This window comes from Podarcis pityusensis (genome assembly GCF_964106645.2).
Source record: "Podarcis pityusensis genome assembly, chromosome: 5".
Taxonomy (NCBI): domain Eukaryota; kingdom Metazoa; phylum Chordata; class Lepidosauria; order Squamata; family Lacertidae; genus Podarcis; species Podarcis pityusensis.
In genome coordinates, this window is record NC_138032.1 from 73,131,593 (window position 1) to 73,155,886 (window position 24,294).

Genomic DNA, 24,294 nt, shown 5'->3' on the forward strand with positions numbered 1-24,294 from the left:
TTGCATGACTTCCTCTGAATAGTGAGGGGGTCCAATCCCTAAAATAAATGGGGTGCCAAAACTGCCTTGGCCCCTAGGAGACGACACCTATGTTACAGTAGGAGGGTTCACAAGGAACATATGGGAGTGGAGGATTTACACAGGCTATCCCCACCCCTTGCTCTCTGCTTCCTTGTCTCCTGCTCGTTTCACTCGTGGGAGCTCCAGCTTAACAATGTTTTTGACCCTTTTCAACAGATCAGCCCCTTTTCCATAGTCCAAACTAAACTCCATGTGGTATTTAAAAACGTGTTTCAGAATCCCTCCAAAATTAAGAGCCCCCACAATCCCAAACATCTCACGGCCCATTGCCAGACTTGGAAAGTCCAAACATCCCTGCATAGGGGGGTCTATCCAGCCCCCCATTTCCAGACCAAACCAAACTTTTTATTTCCAAATCTGGCTTTTTCCAAGTTCATTTGTCAAATCCGAAAGCTCATGTTCCTGTTGAGCCTGTTCTGTCAAGGCACACTCCTGATTTAATTCCTGGGTGGGCTCCACATATTTTCCCACTGCCTGTTCAAAATTTCCCACTGCCTGTTCAAAATTTCTAATCGAATCAGCCATCAAATTCGTCTTCTCATGTAGCTGTTCCAGTAGGGCATTTGTTTTATAGAAAGCACACAACAGAGCTTCTGAATACATTGTCCTGCAAGGTCAGATGTCTATTCCCACGATTGTAATCTGTAACAGCTGCCAGCTCCCCGGAGTTGGTTACAGTTGGTTACAGTTTCACAGTCTCCCACTAGGGGGAAAACTTCTATTTGTTCTTTCTTTTAAAGACAAGTCTAGCGACAAAGTTTCCTTTTTCAGATATTTGTTCCTTTAAGGAGCGAAGGGGAACAATGGAGTCAAAGTTTCTCTTCTTATAGCTATCTGTCAAAAACGTTGTCTCTGGTCAATGAGCTTCAAAAAACGTCAGTCCTAACACCCCGCTCCAGGATCAGGACGGTGGAAAGTTACTTTACTTTACCCTCACTTCTGCAGGTTTAAACAGTCTGAAAAAATCCCCCCTCTTCTCCTGCTTCCGAAGGGGGTTCAACAATTTTAAATGATGAAAGTTAATCTTTTACAGGCGATTTTCTGAGCTCTAGTTTGCCATGTCTTTGCTTTAATCTATCTACAAAGAAACGGAAGGCTGACTTCCTGTTTAGACCTTCCCGTTTCAGCGCCAAATTAAGGTAAACTTTTAAGTCCAATTTTCCTTTCTGCTCACAAGTCCTTATGTAGAGTCCAATTGTCCGAGTTTAGGTACTCACGGGTGATTATTTTAAAAGCCAGATTGTCCCAGGAAAAAGGCAGCGCTCTCCGGCAACGGCTGTGCGGCTTCGCTCGACGGAAGAAGCAGTTGACTCTCAGCACCGCGCCACTTCCCCGTCTTCGCTCCGGAGCCCATTAATGGGTTCTTTTGCGGGTTGGGGGGGCGCTAAGGGTGCCCGCCGAGTCCCATGGTCACAGGCTTCATCCGCCTGTGATTTTTGAATGGGGCCCCGCTTTGCCGTGGCGGAAAAGACCCGATTCCCGTGGAGCTGGTCCCTCCAGTTCAGAGGGAATCCGCCATTGCCGATGGCGCCACCCCGGAAGTCCCCAAGGGTAGCTCATTCAACAGTGACTAAATAGGTTTGCTTGTGCTTTCTTATTCCATTGGATAAAGATTATTTCTCAGTAAGACTAAATCCAAGTACTCTTGACTTAATAGGCTCTGGGTGACAAAGGTCCAACAGAAATCAATTAAGATTTTAGCTGAGGTAGACATTTAGAATTGGACCTTGTAGCTTTAGATTGCTTATCCTCTTTTTCTTTTCCTCTCGTATAATGTTGTTTGGATTCTATTTTATCTGAAAGGATAAAAAGAGCAGGTGTATGTGTGTGTGTGCGCAAACTCTAGCTGCAGATATAAGCCAATTTTCTGTTTTTCGTCTACATCTGCACCTTTTATTTTTATTTCTTCTTCATCTTCAAGCTCACTGAACCATATTCCATCCAACAGAACGGGTATTACAGATCACTAGAAGACTGTGTGGCAGTGGAGTGGGCATGATGCATGAGATTCCTCAGGATTCAATTATGTACCTCAATAAGTCACTTATCGTTTTTAAGTTATGGCCACACACCACACTGCAAGAGCTAAAACAGTTTGCTGTCTGTCTGGTTTATGATCTTCTAATACAATTAAACAAATTGACCTGGGTGAGTTGCAATACCAAATTCAATTTTTAAAGTTACACATCAATCACAAGCACTCACCTAGAGGATGATTTGGCTTTCTTGTCAATATCACATATTGTTAATAAATTGCTGTGCCTGACTTTCCTGCGCAAAAGAAAATGAAAATGAAAGAAGAAAACCACAGAATCACTGAACTGCAACTACTCCGAAGGGATAGGAGGATGAAACACTGGCAGGTGAAAAGTGGAGTCGGACAAGTAGCCCTGAGTTTGTTTCAGCTTATTGGCACATTTCCACCCAGGTAACTGTGTGAGAAAGCAGACTTTTGCATATATGTCTCTAGGTCAGGGATAGGGGACTTGTGGCCCTGCAGATGTCATGGGACTTCAACTCCCGCCATTGCTGATCACTGGCTATGCTAGCTGAGGCTGGTGGGAACTGGAACCCAACAAATCTCGAGAGGGTCTATAGGATCTCCATCCCTGCCTTTGCTGAATGAGGGATATACAACTGGGTGTTGCACGACCAGCTTTCTCTCCCTAATTCAGCAGCCCCTTCTTAAAAATCTAAAATTCTATTGATTGGCTCTTCAGGAGTAGAGCCAGGTTCAATCCATGCATACAAATGTCTCCTTCCACACCACAATCAACAGGATTTTAGCATTCTAAAGATGCTGGCTACATGTGTACCAGCCAAACTGTTCCGTGTATTTGATTAGAACCTACATTTAAATTTGCTCATCAATATGCAAAACATGAAGGAAACAAGCAACAGTGGAGCACAGCAGTGATGCTCACCTGACCTCTAGTCACCCATGTTGCTCCTAAACACTTGGAAGGAAGGGTAAGGCCAGCATGGAGCAAACAGACTTGTGGGAATGATGGTTTGGCGTTGCCAGAACATTCTCACTGTGCTGAGCTTGCTGCCACCTCGCCCTTCCCTTTATCCATCCTTGTATACAGCAGCGATGTAGTCAGTCAGAGGTTGTGCTGCTACCCCACCCCACTGCCTGCTACTGACAAACAAGTCCACCGTACAGGTAGAAGCACCAAGGTATCAGACTAGCCCTGCCATGCAAAATGTGTGAAATGGCCCTTAGTTTTGGTTTAAAAAGTTATTGTAAAAGCCCAGGGTGCTATGGTTCAAAACAAGCTTCTTCAGGAGCACTTGTCAAAAATAGGCAATAAAGTTTTGACATCAATGAAAAACACTTTACATTTTTTAGTATTTTACCAGAACTGTATTTTGGGTATTAGGGGAGTGGTAGTACCCGGGGGGGGGGGCAATGACACACGTCATGTTCCTTCTAGCACACAGCAGACATTCACTTGCAGACTGAAAGTATCCCCTCCTCTTCTCCCCTGCAGCCCCTCTCACGCCCTCAAAATCTGCTCCAGAGGGTTGGAGGAGCCTCCAGAACAGATATTGCAGGCATGTGGAGAGAAGAGGAGAGGAGAGGAAGGGGAAGTTCTGTTGCACAAGTGGAACTTGGTGTGCGTGGCATTGGATGCAACTGTCAGTCTTCATAAGATTTGTTGTTGCTGTGGTTGGCATTCATCTGTCTTGAGAGACAATGGAGTGTGCCTCCAGGAATAAATTAAAACTGCTGCATTAGCAGCACCAAAGTGACCTCCCCAGGGCTCAAGTCTAGGCAGTGTGTATGGAGGTCCTGGGCTTCCCAGACAAAAAGACCCCCTCTAGGCATCACTATGTGGTCCAAAGGAAATAAAGAGCAATACATTTGGCACTAGCTATCTTAGCAAAGCTTTGAGGCCCCACCTCTTCTTTTGCTTCTCTTCTGTTTCGGTGCTGTCCTCCTTTCCTTGCTTCATCTTTTATTTTAGCTGAAATCATAAGCTGCAGGGGGGAGAGCAACTCTCTCAGAATATGACCTTTACTGCTACCGAAAACAATAGAAAACTTGTATGGTTGGGCAGACATATCCCAAAGAGCTGTATGCTGTTGTTTTCCATAGGAGGCCATTAGTATTTTACGAGCAAATTAACCTGCTTTGATTTGCTAAAAAGCACACCATGTTTTTTCACAGACCTTTAAAAGAAAATGTTGCTTAAAAGCCATTCCAAAAATAAAACTTTAGAGCAGCTTGGGATGTAGAATGGAAAAAGCCAAAGAGAATGGACATGATCCTTTCAAATGTTAAACATTTTAAAAGTCACCATCCTAGTGGGAGAGACATTTAGCCCAGTCCTATGTATGTTTATTCAGGAATCCCACTGAGATCCCAAATATGGACAGAAATGCAGCCTTCCTTAAGCATGTATTTGCAACTTTGTACTGCTAAAATAAATGGGCTTTGCTGTGGCTGGATCATACCCAATATCCCCTGCAATTTGCAGGATTTATTAGCATTCTGTCTGTTTATATTATGCATAATAGGGGCAGTTTGCATTTCTTTCATCCTGTTAATATTGACAAATAGATGTCTTTAAGCTGTTTGGCAATATTTCAAAAATAAGAACATTAGCCAAATGCTTTGATTGCAGACAGCTGCTACCTGAAATAACTGTGGGAAAACTGAGGAAAGTGGCTTGATGAAGTAACCAGTCGAAGAGGTCTTCTATCATTAGTACCATCGGTTAAACTAAAGCTATTGTTTCTACTAGTTATATATTAGGAACAAACTATGGCTCAAGTCACTAGTTACCACTAAATGGGCAGCTTCCAGTTTGTCCAATTGGAGCCATGTCAAGTTGTATTGCTGCCCTTGGTGAACATTAGCTTATTGCCCCCCTCTCTGCATCTTGGGGGGGGTGGTGGTATACAGTCCTCATGCCTTACCTTGTTTCCTCCTTGAGAAGTTCCTCAAATACAGCTGCTTTATTTCACTCCAAAAGTGAATGGAGTCTATTAGATCACTAATACAGAAGCAGACACAAGCAAACTCTCTCTCTCTGTGTGTGACTGTGTGGGTTCAGCGTGTGCAGGATTAAATCTGTCTTGGTGGCCCTGGTGGACAACCTCTATCAGGAGAGGGTCACATAGGAGGCACAAATCCCTCCCACATATTGAAATTAGCTAAATGTGTGATGTTGTGAAAGTTACCTTATTCTTAGCATTTTCTGAGGAAACAACTGGAGGAAAGATAATTCAGTTTTGAGACACAGTGCATGAATAAATCATGCTTCGCTTTACATCTTCCATTAGTCATCATTACCCACCCATTGGCAAAATTCAGAAGAATAATTTCACACTTGACTCTCTTCTGAGGGCGCCTGATACAGAAATTCAATAAACACAACCATCATATGAAGTAGAATTTGTATTTTCAGATAGATTTAGTTAGTTAGTTAGTTAGTTAATGGTCTTATGAATACATTGATTAACAAATTGCTACAGTAAACAAATTTTCTGTTGTATCCCTGTCATGCATTGGAAAAGAAATGAGGCTGGTATGTTTCCTATGCAAGATATTTATTTAGGATCCTCTCTAATAGGCATTTAAATATGTCCACTTACCAGGATGTGGCTTATAGTTAAAATACTCTGCAGCACGGCATTCCTTATTCAGTATCACATGAGACTGTATTCTTGGCACAGCATGATCTAATATGTGCAGCAGTGTGCAATTATTTAGAAAGCTATCATACTTCTAATACTTTGACCTCAATCTTTCCTTGTTGTGAACGAGAGACATCAAACTGGGCAGTGCTCCTGATCCATGCACGAAGACTAAAGGTTGCTTTACACATACACTTACTGTGGAAATGGTGGTCTTGCAACCCTTCCTGACCACTGGGCATGCTAGGCTAGGGACTGGGAGCACAAATATGGAGGGCATACCCTCCAACATTTCTCCAATGAAAATAGGGACGTCCCATTCCATAATGATAACTTTACTATTTATACACCACACATCTCACTGGGTTGCCCCAGCCACTCTGGGCAGCTTCCAACATATATAAAAACATAATAAAACATTAAACATTAAAAAACTTCCCTATGCAGGATTGCTTTCAGATGGCTCGGGGGGTGGATAACTCCATACCCTCCAACATTTCTCCAATGAAAATAGGGACATCCTAAGGGAAAGCGGGACATTCTGGGATCAAATCAGAAACCAGGACGGCTTCTCTAAATCAGGGATATCCCTGGAATATAGGGACACTTGGAGGGTCTGGGAGGGCCACATATTCCCCTGGCTCTCCACATTGCCATGTTTGGGTTTGGGGTACATTGTGCACCACTCTCACTCACACACATATAGAGACACACATGCTAAAATATTATTTCTGGTAACATGTCCCAATCTATTATTATTATTCCCCTCCCAGCCACTCTGGGTGGCTTCCAGCACATATAAAACCATAAAAAACATCAAACATTGAAAACTTCACTATACAGGGCTGCCTTCAGATATCTTCTAAAAGGTGCACAGTTTTTTTATCTTCCTGGCATTTGATGGGAGGGTGTTCCACCGGAGGGATCCCACTGCTGAGAAGGCCCTCTGCTGGTTCCCTGTAACTTCACTTATTGCAGAGGCAGCAAGAGAAGAACCTGGAGTTCTATTTCCTCCCCCATCAGTCACACTTACAGGTCTAAGGTAAATATCCCCATAGGTGGAAGAAACAAGCATATCTGAACTAGACCCAGAAGTGGGGGTGGAGGAAGTGTGAGGCACTCAGACTTCCTCTCTCCTTTCCCTTGCGGTGGTTTTAAAGTAATACATCAGATGTGGTCAGATGTTTCTACCACTCAGCAATTATGTTTTTTGATTCACAGTCTAGGTACTGAAACAATGCTTTCTTTTGCTTCGGGAACACTCTAAGTTATTAGCTTTTCAAAAAAGTTTCCTTCTCCACCACCCAATGACACCACTACATCACCATTATTTTGCTTTAAAGTGTTGAGTTACTAAAAGAAGAACATTTCTCCATGTAATAGTAGACCCTGACAAATTATTTAATTTGCCAGTCAGTTCCCATTAGTGCCATAGTCCCAAGAGTCAGGAGTCCTTTTTCGAACTCAGGAATGGGCCCATTACCAAACTTTTAATGTTGCAGTTCTCCATTTTCTTTTAAAGTGACTAATCTGAATTATGAGTTATTTGCATTGTTTGAAGGTAATACAATTCTCACTGAGAGCCCAATAAATATGAGATGTAACAACTGGGAACTAGAACTCCTCCCAGAGGAAATGAAATCATTAACAGTGTCAAATGGAACCAATGAAAAATGACTAACAAATATATTGCAGTGCTCGGCTATGAAGGAAGTTTAGACTCTTGGTGCGTGCATTAATCTCTCTCAGGAAATGTCTTTTATGGCAATTCATTTGTTAATTCCAACTCTGTTTTCATACAAACTATTTTCCTAGATATTCCTAGCAAATGTAAAACTAAGCAATAATTTCAAACGTTACTGCTTTGAAATATTAAAAACACATACACAATGTTAAACAGAAAATGACTGGCATCAGAGTGACTTTGGTTTAATGGGTTTTCTGTATATATATGAGAATCCAGTTGTTCCCAACTCAGTCTGAATCTGACAACTGGCAGGTTCCTTAGAAAGAGCCAATGTTGTCTTGGCCAATACGCTGGCAACAAAACCTACAAAAGCACAGTCACACTCCAGTGATTCAATTATTATTTGAATTAAGGACACAGAAGGACCAAGAAACATATTTACAGCACAATCCTATTCATGTTTAAATGCATAAAAAGAGTCTTAAGGGTCAGGCCAATGGCCCATCTAGTCCATCACCCTGTTCTCACAGTGATCAATCAGATGCCTATGGGAAACCCATAGAAAGGACCAGAACAAAAAAGCACTCTCCTTTCCTGTGGTTTCCAACAACAGTTTTTTCTCCATAGTAAAAATGTTTATTTTGTTTTGCATAAAATGAAGCTAAATATCCATTAACTACAGACAACATGACACTTGATTGATTGCAACTGAATTAAGTATGCATGCATATATGATACACAGCAATGTATCTGGACTCCAAGGAGGACTCAATATGTTGGGTCAACTTACTGGGGAAACCCATGACTTTGGCCAAGCAAAATGGACTTAATTTCTTTAGGTATTTCAGACGTTAACCAATCCACCCCATCCATTTTACAAAAATACTCTTCTACCTCTTTCATTCTACACTGGCCAGGATGGTGTGTGTCCTAAGCCCTTGGTCCTTCTAGGTAACTAATTCACAGTCTCTTGTCATTGCCCTTTGCTGCTCAGCAAGGGAACATTTTTAAAAAACAAAACAAAAACAAAGGACAAATGGACGAAAGGGGAATGTTATTTGTCAAGGACTGGCAGGGCACTAAGGAGTGGGTGATGGAGGCCATGGGGCCAGAGGCTGACCCACCCAGGGGAATGCGATTTATGGAGTGTTTTGCCTCTGGTGAAGCCAATGCTGGATGGAAGGGAAGAGAGTGACTAGGAGCAGAGGAAGAGATGGTGCCTGTAAGGGGGGCAGTAGAATCCCCTTTGTCCCCTTCTCCACTGTCCTCCAGGACCAGGAGGGGCTTGAAGAGACAGGCACAACGGCAACTTCTGTGTAGTTAAAGTCTCAGGTTGCTTGTGTGCGTGCCATAAGATGTAGATTTTTTTGGGGGGTGGTGGTCACACTGTTGCTCTGACAATCCAGCTCAGAGCACAAGCCTGGGGGATAGGATGCCAACTACTTATTCGCCAGAAGCATGTGCGTGTGTATTCTGTGCACCTTGGAGCTACTGTTAAGTGTGTGCATTGTCAATAAAGAACTAAACTACCAGCCATTTGTCCTCCTTGGGCTGGGTGTGCTAAGCACACCTCAGTTCTGTGACAGACAAGGCAGATGAGCATTCTTCTCTTATATCCAAAGCCAAGACTCACAAGGAGTTATGTGTCTAGCGATTTTTTAAAATAAATAAAAAAGTTTCATTACCAATCCGTTATCCCTAGAAAAGTCTTTCCCACCTCCCTTCTGTTTAGAGGACATCATAATCCCGCAAACAACATGTCATTCTCTCTTGTCCAGCATGCTAAACAAGACTGAGCATCCCAGGCAGATTCTGCCAATTTTTGTAGCCAACTGGGTGTGTCACAGGAAGCAACCGTCCCCCCCCCACACACCACAACCATCAAAAATATTCTTCCAGCCACATCAGTTCTGTTGCATCTGTATCATCTGCTAAATGAAAAGTGGATGTCACATTTCAAAGAAGCCTAGATTTTGCAAGGACATGAAATTTGATTTTCTCTGCAGAAAAATGAATTATTACCTGCACATCATCCACTGACTTAGATTCTGCTCAGACTCTGTATGAAATGACTTGAAACTCCAGCCTCAGAGAACTTTTACAAAACTTCTTAAAATGTATATTTTCTATATTTCCACGGTAGGTGGTGTACATTTCTGTGGGGAGTAGAAGACGGCCTTTGCATTCCAGTGATTGCCCTCTAACCCCATTCCATTGAAATCAATGGTGCTTACTTTCACTGGAACATGCTCAAAATGAGAAATACTGTAATGTATAGGCAGTGTCATGCTCCTTGCTGGTTGCATGGCCCATACGGGTCACAGTCACTGGGCATATAAAAATATACATTTATGTACTTCGTAAAAGCAATAGCAAGAGTCTCTACTCATGCTTGTCCTTCTGGATAAAGAGAATGAATATACTATTCATTTCAGAAATGCAGTCAATTTAAAAGTATTACACTTAGCAAAAAATAAAAATAAAATAAACAGTATTGGTGGTTGACTAGCAGAGAGTCTCAAGATTCCTTCAACTAACTATGGTGACTGGCACCTCTCTTTGAGCCATGAAGCAGTCAATGCCTCACTTCTCCTAATTTCCCCCCAGCATGAAACAAAGTTAAGGATCACATCCATTGCTGCACCCTCTTTGTTCTTCTTGCCTTTCCACACATTGGCTTGGCAAAAGGAAATGTGGCCTTCTGGCCCTGCATTAGAGAAATGAATGGCAGGTAACAGAAAGATAGTGGCAGCTAACATAAATTACAGGGCGGCTGCCAGAGGTCCAAAAAACCAGTGGTGGATGCCATGGAGCCTCCCTGAGAAAAGGCCAAAGGATGGGAGAGTAAGAAAGACAGTTAAGAGACTTCATCTGTTCTGAGATGCAAAACAACACCTTCTTCATGAAAGTGATGAGCAAGATGTGGGTACAAGAATCAGTGTTTTCTTTTCTTCAGGCATCATCATCATTGAGGAGATTTCACCCCTCTCATCTCCAAGAATCTCCTGAGGAGTCTGCTGATTCTCCAGAGAGGAGGAGGCGTGTTCTGCTCTCTACTTATTCTGCTCCAGCACTGAGTCAGTCAGTCAGTCAGTGTCGGACAGAGAGAGAGAGAGAGACTGAGTGTTAGAGATCGTGTGTAGAGATAAGGTTGCTGCTAAGAGCAGCTGCAGACACTCAGTGCAGTGCAGCATTCATTTATGCTTAGACCTATTTAGCTCTGTATATAGTTGTATAATAGTTGTAGTTATAGAATAAAGAAGATATTCTACAGAGCTGCTCTCCGAGTTGTTTATATACTCTGCTAGACTCTGCTGTACTCTGCTGTGTGACGACTGTCTTCTTATTGGAGTGAATCCGGTGCTCACAACTCTAAGCTGTGAGTCCACAGCACTTTGACCTCTTCCTGTGCAGAAGGTGGTCTCTGGAAGTGCTACCCAGCTCGCCTAGCCCAGTCGGGGCTGAAGTGGATGAGTCCAGTTGGTGGCACTGGCTCAAGGGCGATGCTGACAATCATCACCATCATGAAGTCACAATGGGCAGGTTGTCTTCTGCTGATACTTAAGGCAGTGTCAGCATGAGGTCACTGAGGTGACTGGCAACAGGGGACAAACACAGTGGCTTTCAGTATCTCTCTCACTGAAACAGGCAGCCGAGCAAGGGCAGAAGAGACCAGGCAGACACCCCATTTACTACAGAGCTTCTACTTACAGTAAATAACACAGGGTGGTTCAGCATCAAATAAAGAAGAGATAATGGTGGCAGGTACAGGAACGTAAGTACGTAAGAAGAGCCTGCTGGATCAGCCAAAGGACAATCTAGGCCAGCATCCTGTTCTTGCAGTGGCCAGCCAGATGCCTAGGGGAAACCCACAAGCAAGACCGAAGCACAAGATCACTTCCCCCTCCTGCTGTTTCCAGAGACTGTCACTCAGAAGCATTACTGCCTCTGACCATGGAAGCAGAGCACAGCTATCAGGGCCAGAAGCCATTGATAGCTTTAGCCTCTATAAATTTGTCCGATCCTCTTTTGAAGCCATCCAAGTTGGTGGCCATCACTGTCCCCTGGGGGAACGAGTTCTGTAGTATAACTATGCTCTATGTGAAGAAGTACTTTCTTTTATCTGTCCTGGATCTTCCAGCATTCAGCTTCGTTGGATGTCCACAAGTTCAAGTCTTATGAGAGAGGGAGAAAAACTTTTCTCTATCCACTTTCTCCATGCCATGCATAATTTTTTTAAAAAAACTTTTATGATGTCTTAATCTTGGCCGACCTCCAGACGTAACAGAGCAAGGCACACAGACCATAGTACTTCTTCCTCTGTGGTTTTATCAAGATGTTGCTTAGATTGCAGTGTTTGACTTTGATCTTAACCTTCTCCCTGTCACAGGCCATTTGTGTGCATTCTCCTAGCCCAGTAGGATAGACAGTGGTTATGCTAGGATTATTAGACAAGGATAATAAAGGTATAGTATAGGGTTGGCACAAGAGTCAATTAAATGTGGCCACTTGACTGCCTGTTACAGTGGTACCTCAGGTTACATACACTTCAGATTACATACGCTTCAGGTTACAGACTCTGCTAACCCAGAAATAGTACCTCAGGTTAAGAACTTTGCTTCACGATGAGAACAGAAATCATGCTCCAGTGGTGCGGCGGCAGTGGGAGGCCCCATTAGCTAAAGTGGTGCTTCAGGTTAAGAACAGTTTCAGGTTAAGAACGGACCCCCGGAAAGAATTAAGTACTTAACCTGAGGTACCACTGTATTTACCCTGGTCAAATGTTGTCAAATATTCCACAAAGTAAAATTTTTTACTGTGGTTTGAAAGCTGTTTTGAAAAATCATTATGGTGTTATTTGTTAGCAAGAACAGAAATATCACTTGCCTCCTAACCCTAGAGCAGTCGGGGAGGAAACTTGCAGCACATCACAGGTTTTCCTGTTGTTCACCACCTGTGGTAACTTCAGACATCTAACAGGAACAGGGCCAAAAGCAACCTTCAGTGGCAAAGGTGAGTTATTAAGACCACCCATAGTTCCATCTTCTTGCAGTAGGAACCAGAGACTCTCTATGTGACCTCGCTCTGTTACTTGCTTTATTTCTGTTTTGCTTTCTGTTTTTTTCTTTTAAAAATGCTGTTATTCGAAGCTACCGTGGTGTTTCAGGATACAGATTTTTGGTCTAGTTCAGACATTATGGCAAGCTATATTTATCATGACCTGTGACAAGAGGGAGAGAATTGGAATGTGGGGCGAAAGGAGAAGGAGGAGGGGCACAAAAATCTGAGGCACTGCCCTGATGGTCAAACCTATTTCATGGTTTGGCTATGAAACAGGCATGGAGCCAATACTTCATGCACCTCTGCTTTTTATGAATCGCCCTCATTTACATTTTCATCTAAACCCATTTCTACCAGGTTCCCTTACTGACTTCTGTGACAACACACACACACACACACAAACAAACTTTTCCTACCTCAAAGTTAGATTTCATTTGCACAGCCATCATAAATTGCTAGCTATTCTGGGCAGGATTGCACAGTTACATTCACTGATGAATAATCATATCCACAAGAGTGGTTTGATTTGCAAAATGAAACTGTCTGCTCTTAGACGTTGCATTTATATTTTGACAGTACAAGTCAACACACGGTAAGTTTTGCCAAGTTAAGCAAGGACACAGGTGACATCAGGGCCTGCTTCAGTCAGACTGTTGCCACTGCCACCCTCTGGGTCAACATCACTTCTGCCCTGTGGGAAAGAACACCCGAGGCTGTCTCCTGCTTAGTGGGGCTGGTTGTTTTGTGAGTATGTGGTTTTAAATGCGAACCTAGCTAACACACACTTTCTAAAACAATAGAAGAACAGATACACAGCCATCATTTGGAATTCCTGCTTCTCCAAATGTTGCAGTGTAGCTCTCCAGCCAAGTAAGATGTACAAATATGCAGATACTGAGGGAAAGTGATCATAAAAATGCATATGTTGGGGGAAATAATATATAGAATGCATTGCAGGAGGGGAAATTGCTTTGCAAAAAGTATAGTAGGCAAACTTGCGTAAAAACGAGTCTAGTAAGAAACATTGCGTTTTTTATATTTTAATCTGATGTTGCGAACCTCCCTGAGATCTATGCACAAAGGGCGGTATACAAATTTAATAAACATCAACACTCACATTAAAATGCTGATGAATTTTCCTGAGGACTTCCTCCCAAAATACTTAGGTGGAAATGAGGAGAACTGAACTTAAGAGTAGAAAAATGAGAAACCAAAATTGACAGATCCGCCCAGTCCTAGTTGTTAGACACTTTGTGGACTCTAGCTGAAAAGCAGAGTAGAAATCTACTAACTAAATAAATAACAGCATGAGGCTGAGGCTCCAGGAATCTCCCCATTCAGTTAGTAGCAGATGCAGCCAAGTATGCTTGTGTGTAATAGCAAACATCTTCAGTTTGTTACCACCAACAAGGCTCTGTAATTTTTAGTACAAATGCAGGTGGAGGCAATCCAATATTTGGTAATGAATATAACACCACACCCTCAGAGTATACCAAAATAAGAGAAAAGTGCCACAACGCACCACAAAATACAATGGGAGTGAAATTATGATGTGTCTGGGGAGCCTGATATTGGAAAATCATTTGCTTTAGCCACTGACAATGTCAGTAATGTGAACGTAGCATAAGCCATAACTGTGGACAAACATATGCATAATTACTCCAATTATAATACCCGAAAACCTGCCGAAAACCATAGCCGAAACCTGCTTCTTAATTATTAGATAAATCTAGGCAAGCTGAAAGTACCTACTAGAGCTATTATGAAATGTATTAAGCTGTTCAGTCTGCAACTGCAGTGCTGAATACAAAGAAAGAAAGAAAGAAAGAAAGCAATGCTAAGAATGAAATGGTAACTTGAAAACTTTCCAGGTAGACAAAGTGGGGAAAAGGAGGGATTACATCTTCAGGACATTAATACAAGAAAGGAGCTTCTGGACAATGACAATTGCAGAGCTTAAAGTGCATATTTCATGGCAGCCAATGAGGATAGCTTCTGGGGTCCTTTCTAAACTTTTAAGAGTCTACAGAGATTGCTTCTGCAATCAATGTGACTAAATCAAAGCACACTCATAAGAAATTCCTCAATTTATAGCCAAGATAAAGCCAATTGTCTTTGAGAAGCTAAGTGCCATCTGTACTCAGAAGCCCAGAAGTTGTGAAAGTGAAAATCTTTACTATCTGATGGGAAGAGCTTTGCTGCCAATCAATGCATCTACAGCTTCCAACACATATCAAGCTTCAAAGTAAGAGTGCTAATGATAACACTGGGAGCAGTTGGTGGGCTGGGGAAGAAGCACTTACCTGACCTCCCAGAAGAGATAAGGTGGTGGAGAGGGCCATGGGGTGAGAACACACTAGCAGGAGCACTGGACTGACTCCACTAGGACAGTTGCACTGACCTCACCACCCTCCTGCCCCTGTTGTAAACAAAAACACACCCCACCCTCTCAGTAAACAGCAGTGACTTACCTGCTACAATGAGGGGGGAAAGTATTTTATCCCCTGCTAAATTTGCTCATTTGCCCTCTGACAAAGAAATGACCAGTCCATAATTTTAATGGTAGGTTTATTGTAGCTGTGAGAGACAGAATAACAACAGGGAAACCCCCAGAAACCCGGAAGACAAAAGTCAGAGATTGATGTGCATTATAATGAGTGAAATAAGTATTTGATCCCTTTGCAAAAGATGACTTAGTACTTGGTGGCAAACCCTTCTTGGCAATTACAGAGGTCAGACGTTTCTTGTAGGTGGCCACCAGGTTTACACACATCTCAGGAGGTATTTTGTCCCACTCCTCTTTGCAGATCCTCTCCAAGTCAGTAAGATTTTGAGGCTGATGTATAGCTACGCAAACCTTCAGCTCCCTCCACAGATTTTCGATGGGATTAAGGTCTGGAGACTGGCTAGGCCACTCCAGGACCTTAATGTGCTTCTTCTTGAGCCACTCCTTTGTTGCCTTGGCTGTGTGTTTTGGGTCATGGTCATGCTGGAATACTCATCCTCAACCCTTTTTCAATGCCCTGGCTGAGGGAAGGAGGAGCTCACCCAAGATTTGACGATACATGGGCCCGTCCATCGTCCCTTCGATGCGGTGAAGGTGTCCTGTCCCCTTAGCAGAAAAACACCCCCAAAGCATAATGTACCCCTCCATGTTTGACAGTAGGGATGGTGTTCTTGGGGTCGTAGGCAGCATTCCTCCTCCTCTAAACATGGCAAGTTGAATTGATGCCAAAGAGCTCGATTTTGGTCTCATCTGACCACAACACTTTCACCACTTCTCTTCTGGGTCATTCAGATGTGTATTGGCAAACTGCAGATGGGCCTGTACATGTGCTGTCTTGAGCAAGAGGACCTTGCGAGCTCTGCAAGATCTCAGTCCTTCATGGCGTAGTGTGTTACCAACTGTTTTCATGGTGCCCTGAGATCATTGACAAGTTCCCCCCGTGTAGTTCTGGGCTGCTTCATCACCATTCTCCTGAACATTGCAACTCCACGAGATGAGATCTTGCATGGAGCCCCAGACCGAAGAAGGTTGACAGTTCTTTTGTGTTTCTTCCATTTGCGAATTATTTGTTGTTGTTGTTGTTTAGTCGTTTAGTCGTGTCCAGCTCTTCGTGACCCCATGGACCAGAGCACGCCGGGCACTCCTGTCTTCCACTGCCTCCCGCAGTTTGGTCAAACTCATGTTAGTAGCTTCGATAACACTGTCCAGGCTAAAATATTCCACAAGCTTATAGAGATAACTGTAAATTACTCATGCAAACAACCCAATCCACATCCTGCAGAAAGGAACAACATCATCATCAACAACATCAGCAGCAACTACATCAAAACTTTCTTGTGCATTTTGGGCAGGAGCGCAGGTGAGAATTCTTGCTACTAGCATTCTCTCTCTCTCTTTCTCTATCTCTCTAAGGTATGTGGAATTCTTGATCTGGAGGAGCATTCAATTATGCAATCTGTTGCCCACATTCTCAAGCAGTATGTCCCCAGGAGAGCCATAGCACAAGATTCTTCTGAACTTATAAATCAACACTCAGCGTACAGAGATTCTGATATTACTGTGACGTTTTGATGTGTTTCCAAATATACTTCTGGTATTTTTTTTTATCAAATGCCTCTCTGGGATACTCATTTTAATGAGAAAATTTGTGCTGTATGAATGATTAGCAAAAGCTGAACTAGGAAGCATGCATAGGATTTGTGCTATTTTTTTAAAAAATGATTTTTTTCCTTAAGCTTTCCTTTTTCTTTATGAACAACAACAGAGAGAAGTTTCAGGACCATCAATTTTGAACACTCTGGGTCAGGCCCTGACATTTGGTAACTGCTGTGGAAATCTGTGGGAGCCAAAAAAGACTTGCATTTTCATTACAGTAAGAGCTTTCAGCCCAGTACCTCATCCATTCTAGTGATGGAGAACAGTTGATGCTCTGAACTGAAAACAAAGAAAAACACATATCCAACTGACCTCTCAGGGTGCCCTGTGACAGTCTTGAATAAGTCCCGTGTAGTGCTCCTCTGAGCACAGTGATCTTAAAGGTGTACCGAGGGGGTGCAGCAGACACCACCAACCCCAAGATGGAAAGTTCTAAACTGGTAAGACAGACTCCTCTAGAGGGAGGTTTCAATGTAGCAGTCAGCCATATTGGATTAGCATTTGGCCTTGCCCTTGAAGTTTAGCTTCAGTAACTTCCCATTGGTCAAATATGTCTAAGCTGGCCTTTTAAGACTAAAAGAGGAGGCCTGTTGGATCAGACCAAATGGACCTGGATGCCTTTAAATGGTGAGCAGACCAATTCAAGGCACACTAAATTACCATTAGTAATGGCTACAAATCTTAATGGCTGTATGCTACTACCTCCAGTATGCCTCTGAACAGCACTTGGTAGGGAAGAACAGTGGGGAATGGGTTCTGTGCTGGTCCTTCTTTTGGGCTTACTATACCCTCTGCTTGGCCATTTTGGGAAGCCAGGTGCTGAACCAAATAGTTATTTGCATATACTTTATGGCTTGCCTTGTGATGTAATTTTGATATTACAGCTTGTTTGTAAAATCATTTATGAGCAAAATTCCAATAATCTGTTTTTCCTGGGATGCCATAAAGGACCACATTATAGAAAGGACAGTTTTCCTTGGGAAACATCCCCAAGTCAATAAGCTCAAAGGCGAGTTATGCTGAGAAAGCTTCATCTACAGCACGACAATACTTTAGTTTCATCATCACTATAACCAGTGCTTTTTTTCTTCATGGTGAGTGCTGGCACCTTTTTTACTATATATATATATATAAAGCACTGCCTATAACCTCTAATTTACACTAGGCTCCGCTACTAATATACATATTTTGGTGTGCAATTTGGACTGTCTACAATACAGTGGTGCCTCGGGTTATTATTTTTTAAAAAATAATTTTTATTGAATGATTTTATGTTACAAAAAACAATACAGCCATACTACCACTATATATAATTAAGAAATAAAAATTACATACATCGATATTTAGTTTGTTATTTGTTATTTACCATCTTATTTCCTCCCAAACATTGCATACAACAACACACATATGTGCAGACACCCACACACCTACACCCGCACACAAAATGATAATAATGAAAGTAAATATTTTCCCCCCTTTTATCTTCCAAAATCTTTTCTTCAACTTTGACTTCCTGTCAAGTCCCTTTGCATATATTTTATCTTACATTTGAATGTACACAAAACAATAAACCTTTCTATATAATTTTTCTAATACATTCTGAAAGCATAATAAATCCTTAATTGTTGTCCACCTCCTTTTAGTTCCTTTATCACTCGAATGCTAGCACGGAGTCAAAACTATTATTGTATTTTTGAACATATCTTCTATAACCATCCAATTTTTCCGCAAATTTTTGCTTTGAGTTTCCTCTGAGTTTACTAGTCAGTTGAGCCGTCTCCACCAATTCCTGTAATTTGATTTGCGAATCTGTTATTTTTGGAGCCTCATGATCTTTACATCCCTTGGCCACTCTCGGGTTACATACGCTTCAGGTTACATACGCTTCAGGTTACAGACTCTGCTAACCCAGAAATAGTACCTCGGATTAAGAACTTTGCTTCAGGATGAGAACAGAAATAGTTCTCTGGTGGCGCGGCAGCAGCAGGAGGCCCCATTAGCTAAAGCAGTGCTTCAGGTTAAGAACAGTTTCAGCTTAAGAACAAACCTCCGGAACGAATTAAGTACTTAACCCGAGGTACCACTGTACATATTTTGGGGGAGCAATTTCCCCTCATAGAATGCATTTTGTATATTATTATCCCTAACACACAAATTTATATGCACAGTTTGCATTGCAAAATTTGGAAAAGTGCAAATTTCAAAGGACAGCTGTTTTTCAGTTTGCATATTTTTCGGACAGTGAACATTAAGTAGGTTTACCTTTAAATGCGAACTGAATAGAATTTCTCCTGCACTCCCTCTACTTGCCAATGTTCAGTTAATCCTGCAATGAGAAAAAAAGGAAACAAATCAATGGTCGGTGCTTAGCTAGCTTTTCTTTTCTCAAGACCAGGAACAAGGAAGTTACCGGTAGTTAATGCAGACAGTGTTAATTAAAGTACAAATAGAGCTTGCTAGTAAAGATTCCGTTTAGAAGAATTTCTCAGTATAGGGCATTAAAGCATGTGATTACGTTCTTGTTTAAGGAAGAGATATTCTGAAAATACGGATTGTTTTAGCCTCTGCATATTTGTTTTAGGAACATCCAGGAACTTAATGGATTATTCATGGAAAGGGAATTGCAGGGTTTTCAGCTAGTCAAATAGATTATGAGCAGGAGCACCATAAACTTCAGTTCAACTTCTAGGTGAGTGAGAAGTTTTCATTGTGGCACCAATCTATAAACACTCAGTGTACCCTCTCATTCAAAGTGTCACCCTAACCTTCAAGCACGGATGGGGAACCTCTCACCCTCCAGGTGTTGTTGGACTATAAGTCCCATTGTCCCTGTTCTTTGGCCATGCTGGCTGTCACTGTTGGAAGTTAGAGTCCATCAATATCTGTTTCCCCATCCCTGCCTTAGAAGTTGGCTATACTATGGGATGCAATTCAAGTACATGGCTGGAGTACATAGGTAGATTCCCATCGCTTGTAGCTGTTTGTACCCCATTCCCAAGAAATCCAGGGAAGTCTGGAAATGACGGCAGCCAGTGTCTTCTGTCTAGCACCTCATCCTGATCTTCTTCCATACTCTAAGCCTCTTTCAAAGAGTTAGGGGCACCTAATTTCTCCTAACCTATGGCAGTTTATACATTCCTACTGAGCATAAAGTTAAAATGCTTGAGGAGATGGATCTTTGACACTCTGATATGAACTAATCTGATCTCCCATATTCACATGTTATCCTCCAGATTCCCCCTTTGTGAATGTTCCAATTAAGATCTCACCTCTAAAGACATTTACAAATGTGTATTTTGAGAGAAGCAACATTCAGAAAAATATTCTGAAATAAATGTTAGCAAGCATTTGTTTAAATATGTACTTCATTCATTTTTTTAAAAAACCAACAACCACAGTTTAATGTAGAAATACAGTGGTGCCTCGCAAGACGAAATTAATTCGTTCCGCGAGTTTTCTCGTCTTGCGATTTTTTTCGTCTTGCGAAGCACGGTGTCGGGAAAGTTTTGGAAAAGCTTCAAAAATCACCAAAGTCTTCAAAAACCTCAAAAAAGGGGGGTGCTTGGGAGGGAGGGAGAGGCGGGCGTGGGGCGTGGGGGGAGGCGGGGCGGAGGTTGCTGCCTGAGCCCCCGGGATCGGTTCGGCTCGCCTTGCTCCGACCCTTTGCACTACAGTCGGCGCCGTCTTGCTGCTGCTGCTGCTGTCGCCGCGGTAGTCAAAACTCCTACCGGCCTAAAAGTTGTCTGGTGCAAAATCCCTTCTGCAGCAGCAGCCCGAAAGAAAGCGAGAGCACCAGCCAGCCAGCTGCCCGCCGCGGGCAGGAGGGAGGGAGGGAGCGTCAGCGACGGTGGATGCCTATTGCCCCTGTTGCTGTTGCAGCCGGCCAGCCAGCCAGAAGCGCGCGAGCGGAGAGGGGTGCATCCAGCCCGTTGGAGAGGAGCGCGGGGGCGCGTCCCCGGTGGCTCCTGAGCTGACCTTGCCTGGCCCGGTTCCTTCCGCGCTGCCAAAGGGCGACTCACCTGCTGCCTGCGCTGCGCCGGGACTAACTCGAGCGGGGCGAGGACATCACACACTCGTGCGCGCACACACCGAGAGGCAAACTTGCCACAGCCGTCAACTGCGCCCCTCGCAGGGCGAGCGCTGGAGGGCCCGGGCAGGCGCTCTTGTCACCGCCGGGGCGCTGGGGTAGAAGGAAGGAGCCCTGTCCAAAGAGCCCCGGAGCCTGGCCTCCCTAACTGGGAGTTGTGGGGAGGGAAGTGTGCGCGCCTTGCTATTTTTCGCCGAAACAAAGCTCCCTCTCCCTCAGAACCCGCCTTCACACGTTCTTGCCCCTACGGAGACGCACACCGCGTGCTATGAGTTGCTCCTCAAAGTCAAGTCACAACTGTATTAACGGTTTTAAGAAAAAGGAAACAAACTTGCAAGACGTTTCCGTCTTGCGAAGCAAGCCCATAGGGAAAATCGTCTTGCGAAGCAACTCAAAAACGGAAAACCCTTTCGTCTTGCGAGTTTTCTGTCTTGCGAGGCATTCGTCTTGCGAGGTACCACTGTAGGATGAAGCAGAAGCAGACTGGTTCACTTTCCTGCTGGGATCTCCTTTCCACATAGTGATCCCAAGTCCTTACTCCCAAGTGATCCCAATGGGCAATTAGTGTGTTCTGCTGTGGCTATTCCAACGTTTGATGTCTGATTTTAGTGTTGCTCATTGACACAAGACCTTGTGGTAGGCCAGGATTTGCAGGATAAAACCCATAACATCTAAGAACAACTCTTTTCCCCAGCACCCTGACTCATTACTCGTTTACTTGAGGTATTCTCTGCTGCTCTCATTGCACACATCATGGCAGTAAGCTTGTCCTGTTTAGACAGTAATTACCATATCCAGCTGGAAAGCTGTGTGAAGCTGCTTTCCTTTTTGCAAGTTCGTGTAATGTGAGAGCCATATAACTTTCCTTGGAGAACTCATTAAAGATACAGAGCAAAGCAGCCTCATAATCATCTAAGAACCTAGCATTAACCTCAGTACACACCTGTGATGTGTAGGTGAATGAGGCCTTAGAAAAACATCTTGAAAGGGAAAAGGACATTGGGTGTCCTTAAAGGGCCGAGCTAAACTTTACAGAGAGACACATGCAACTATATAATTTCTCTGCTTGCCATTTATCACCTTCAAACAGCCCTCCTCTACTGGAGTTCCAAAACACATGTTGGTCCCTTTAGGGACTCTGACTTGGGAGAAAGCTGCTGGGGAGGGATTTGGAGCATGAAAACAATTGACAGGGAAAAGCGTTAAGCACCCAGTGGCGTAGCGTGGGGAGTGCAGGGGGGCCAGCCGCACCGGGCGCAACATCTGGGGGGGGGCATGCTCGCACTCGCAGCTCTCTGCCCCTACCTGGCTCACTCACTCTCTCTCACTGCAGTGCTGGCTGTGCGAATCCAATCTGAGCCGCTGGGTCGCCGCCCACTGTGGAGGGGGTGGGTGCCAGGCGTGCGGTGCGGAGAGAGAGCGAGGGACTATCTGGGGGAGGGACAGTGCAGCGGCCGCCCAGCGCAGCACTGAGCGCGGGAGAGAACCACACCAGACCAGCCCAGGCAGCAGCAAGAAGAAGCTGGCAGCGGCGGCAGTTTAGGGGTTAGGGGGCGCAAATTACTTGCCTTGCCCCGGGTGCTGACAACCCACGCTACGCCGCTGTAAGCACCCCTCCCTCTCCATCATTTATGATACCTGAAAGCAGCCTTTCCTATTTAAAAAGGGCAGTTGGGATATGGTTATGTGCATCTGTGGAAAATGACTAGTTTGGCCTTTCTTCACAAGGAGTTTTCACTTATTTTCTTAAGAACATAAAGGTTGGCTTAAAGGTTAAATCACTTCACTGTTTGTACTTTAGACAAAGCACTTGTATTTCTGCAATCCTCATTTCACTCGCAGCTTAAATAATTTAACGTAAGAACTGTTTACTTTATTTCATTTCATTTGGAAATCCAATAGCATTGCAAGCACACTGTAAATTAGACTGCAGTCATTAAAAGGACAGGTCAAAGATAGATTGGCAATAAAATCAAAACATATAGTCATATTACAGTAATAATAGAAGTATTAGAACTGTCTGACACAGGATAATTAATACCAATTTTGGCTTACACAATTTTATGTGCCTGATGTTAACACCATCAAACAACAAACACATCAAGAATTAAGTGATGGACTACCACTGCAATGTATGAGATTTAATTTCTGGAACACTACAGATTATGTGGTGCAAAATCCAGCAGCTATCTAGAAATGGAACATCCTCTGCATTACAGCAGCTTGCTTTCTAACATTTCCCTAGATATCAGTTCAGAATGAAGATATGAAATCTGGAAACCTGAATGGGCACCAATGCCAATTTGAGATCCCTTTAATATTCTTCTGGTTTTTGCTATTAAGGTTTAGGAGGTGGTGGGTGTAGTCATACGCCTGTGCATTTTTGCATTTATTTATCACACGTCAATGAGCTCAGGACTACATACCCTGGTGCTATCCTTCTATATCCTGACAAGCACAATTATCCTAGGTGGTAAGTTAGGGGGAAGAGAGGGTGACTTTCCCAAGGTAAGCACCATGCTTGAGTGGGGATTTGAACCCAGATCTCTTCAATCCAAGTATGACACTTGTTTTACTACACCACTTTTTCTTTTTTGCTGATTTGAACACATATTAATTGGTTGCTTTGTCATTTCTTCTCCTCCTGCCCTCCCAAGTGTAAATGCATCGTCCTGCAGCGGAGCAGTTGTCATGCACAGAATTAGGACAGAGGTGGCATGGCAGGACTGGGGATAGTTAATCTGAACAGGAAGCTAGAAGCATTTCAGGCTCTGCAACCTACATGGGCAGAACCGAATCTCCATAGCTCTTGACACTGGGACTGCAAGTAGCAAGCAACAGATCAAGCAAAGTGACCATCAAACACTGTGTACAGCTGCCTCTTTACTTATAGCAGGGGTGGCTACCCTGTGGCCTTCCAAATGTCATTGAACTACAACTCTCATAATCCCTAACTATTGGTTATCTTCACTGGGGCTGATAGCTGTCCAACCATCTTGTAAGCCACAGGTTGACCACTCCATGCCCTATGGGATCTCAGAGAAAATCTTTGATTTCAAGGAACTCTTGAGTAAATATGTTTTGTATATATATGTGTGTCTTTTAAAAGCCCAGGGACAATGACTCCAATAACCTTGCCTAACTGGCTGCTTCAGCTTTTAAAGTGGCAGATGCCTAATTCTACAATATTCACACTTGACAGGACACATGTATATTTTGTACATCATTATGAAGAACTGACTACAAAAAAGGGAAATGAACATCAGCCCCAAGTTAACTGCTTCCCAATACAATGTAGATACTACTCCATTCTCCGGCATGTGCAATTCATATTTCATCTCTAAGGATGCTGTGTTTTGGAACTGAAGAAAACTAAGAAAGAAAAAATTGCTTTTATTGGGTAGTACTTGTCTGCTGGAAGAGAAAGAGGAGGTGGGGGAGGGAGAGAATGCTGTATGGAAAAATGGAACAGCCTGTGTATGTGTCTGAATGATTCCAGAGGAAGTTGCCTCAAGGAGGCAGGAATGATTACTTCTAAGTTTTCATTTAAAGAAGAAAATGACATCAAAG

At 43.3% G+C, this 24,294-nt stretch overlaps 1 protein-coding gene and 1 long non-coding RNA gene across 24 annotated transcripts in view; one reads left to right on the forward strand and one right to left on the reverse strand.

Annotated features, from left to right (window-relative positions):
• Positions 1-24,294, reverse strand: part of LOC308476927 — an 808,687-nt gene that overhangs the window by 385,971 nt on the left and 398,422 nt on the right. For all 20 annotated transcript variants that reach the window (XR_013986193.1, XR_013986194.1, XR_013986198.1 and 17 more), the window contains one exon: positions 18,900-18,963. This is a non-coding gene — a long non-coding RNA (uncharacterized lncRNA). The remainder of the gene's footprint in view (positions 1-18,899; positions 18,964-24,294) is intronic.
• LOC308476922 (uncharacterized protein) lies at positions 11,016-23,789 on the forward strand. Of its 4 annotated transcripts, none has more exons than XR_013986184.1 (5): positions 11,016-11,189; positions 12,320-12,427; positions 14,570-14,720; positions 16,264-16,341; positions 23,382-23,789. XR_013986184.1 is itself a non-coding variant. In XM_081005117.1 (5 exons), exons 1-5 carry the CDS (start codon positions 11,170-11,172, stop codon positions 23,458-23,460), a joined length of 441 nt encoding a protein of 146 aa, XP_080861243.1. In that variant the 5' UTR covers positions 11,016-11,169; the 3' UTR covers positions 23,461-23,789. The 4 variants fall into 4 exon arrangements, 3 of the variants coding, with proteins under 3 accessions (XP_080861243.1, XP_080861244.1, XP_080861245.1); XM_081005117.1 differs by having other exon boundaries at positions 12,315-12,427; XM_081005118.1 differs by lacking the exon at positions 23,382-23,789 and adding an exon at positions 16,747-17,395 and having other exon boundaries at positions 12,315-12,427.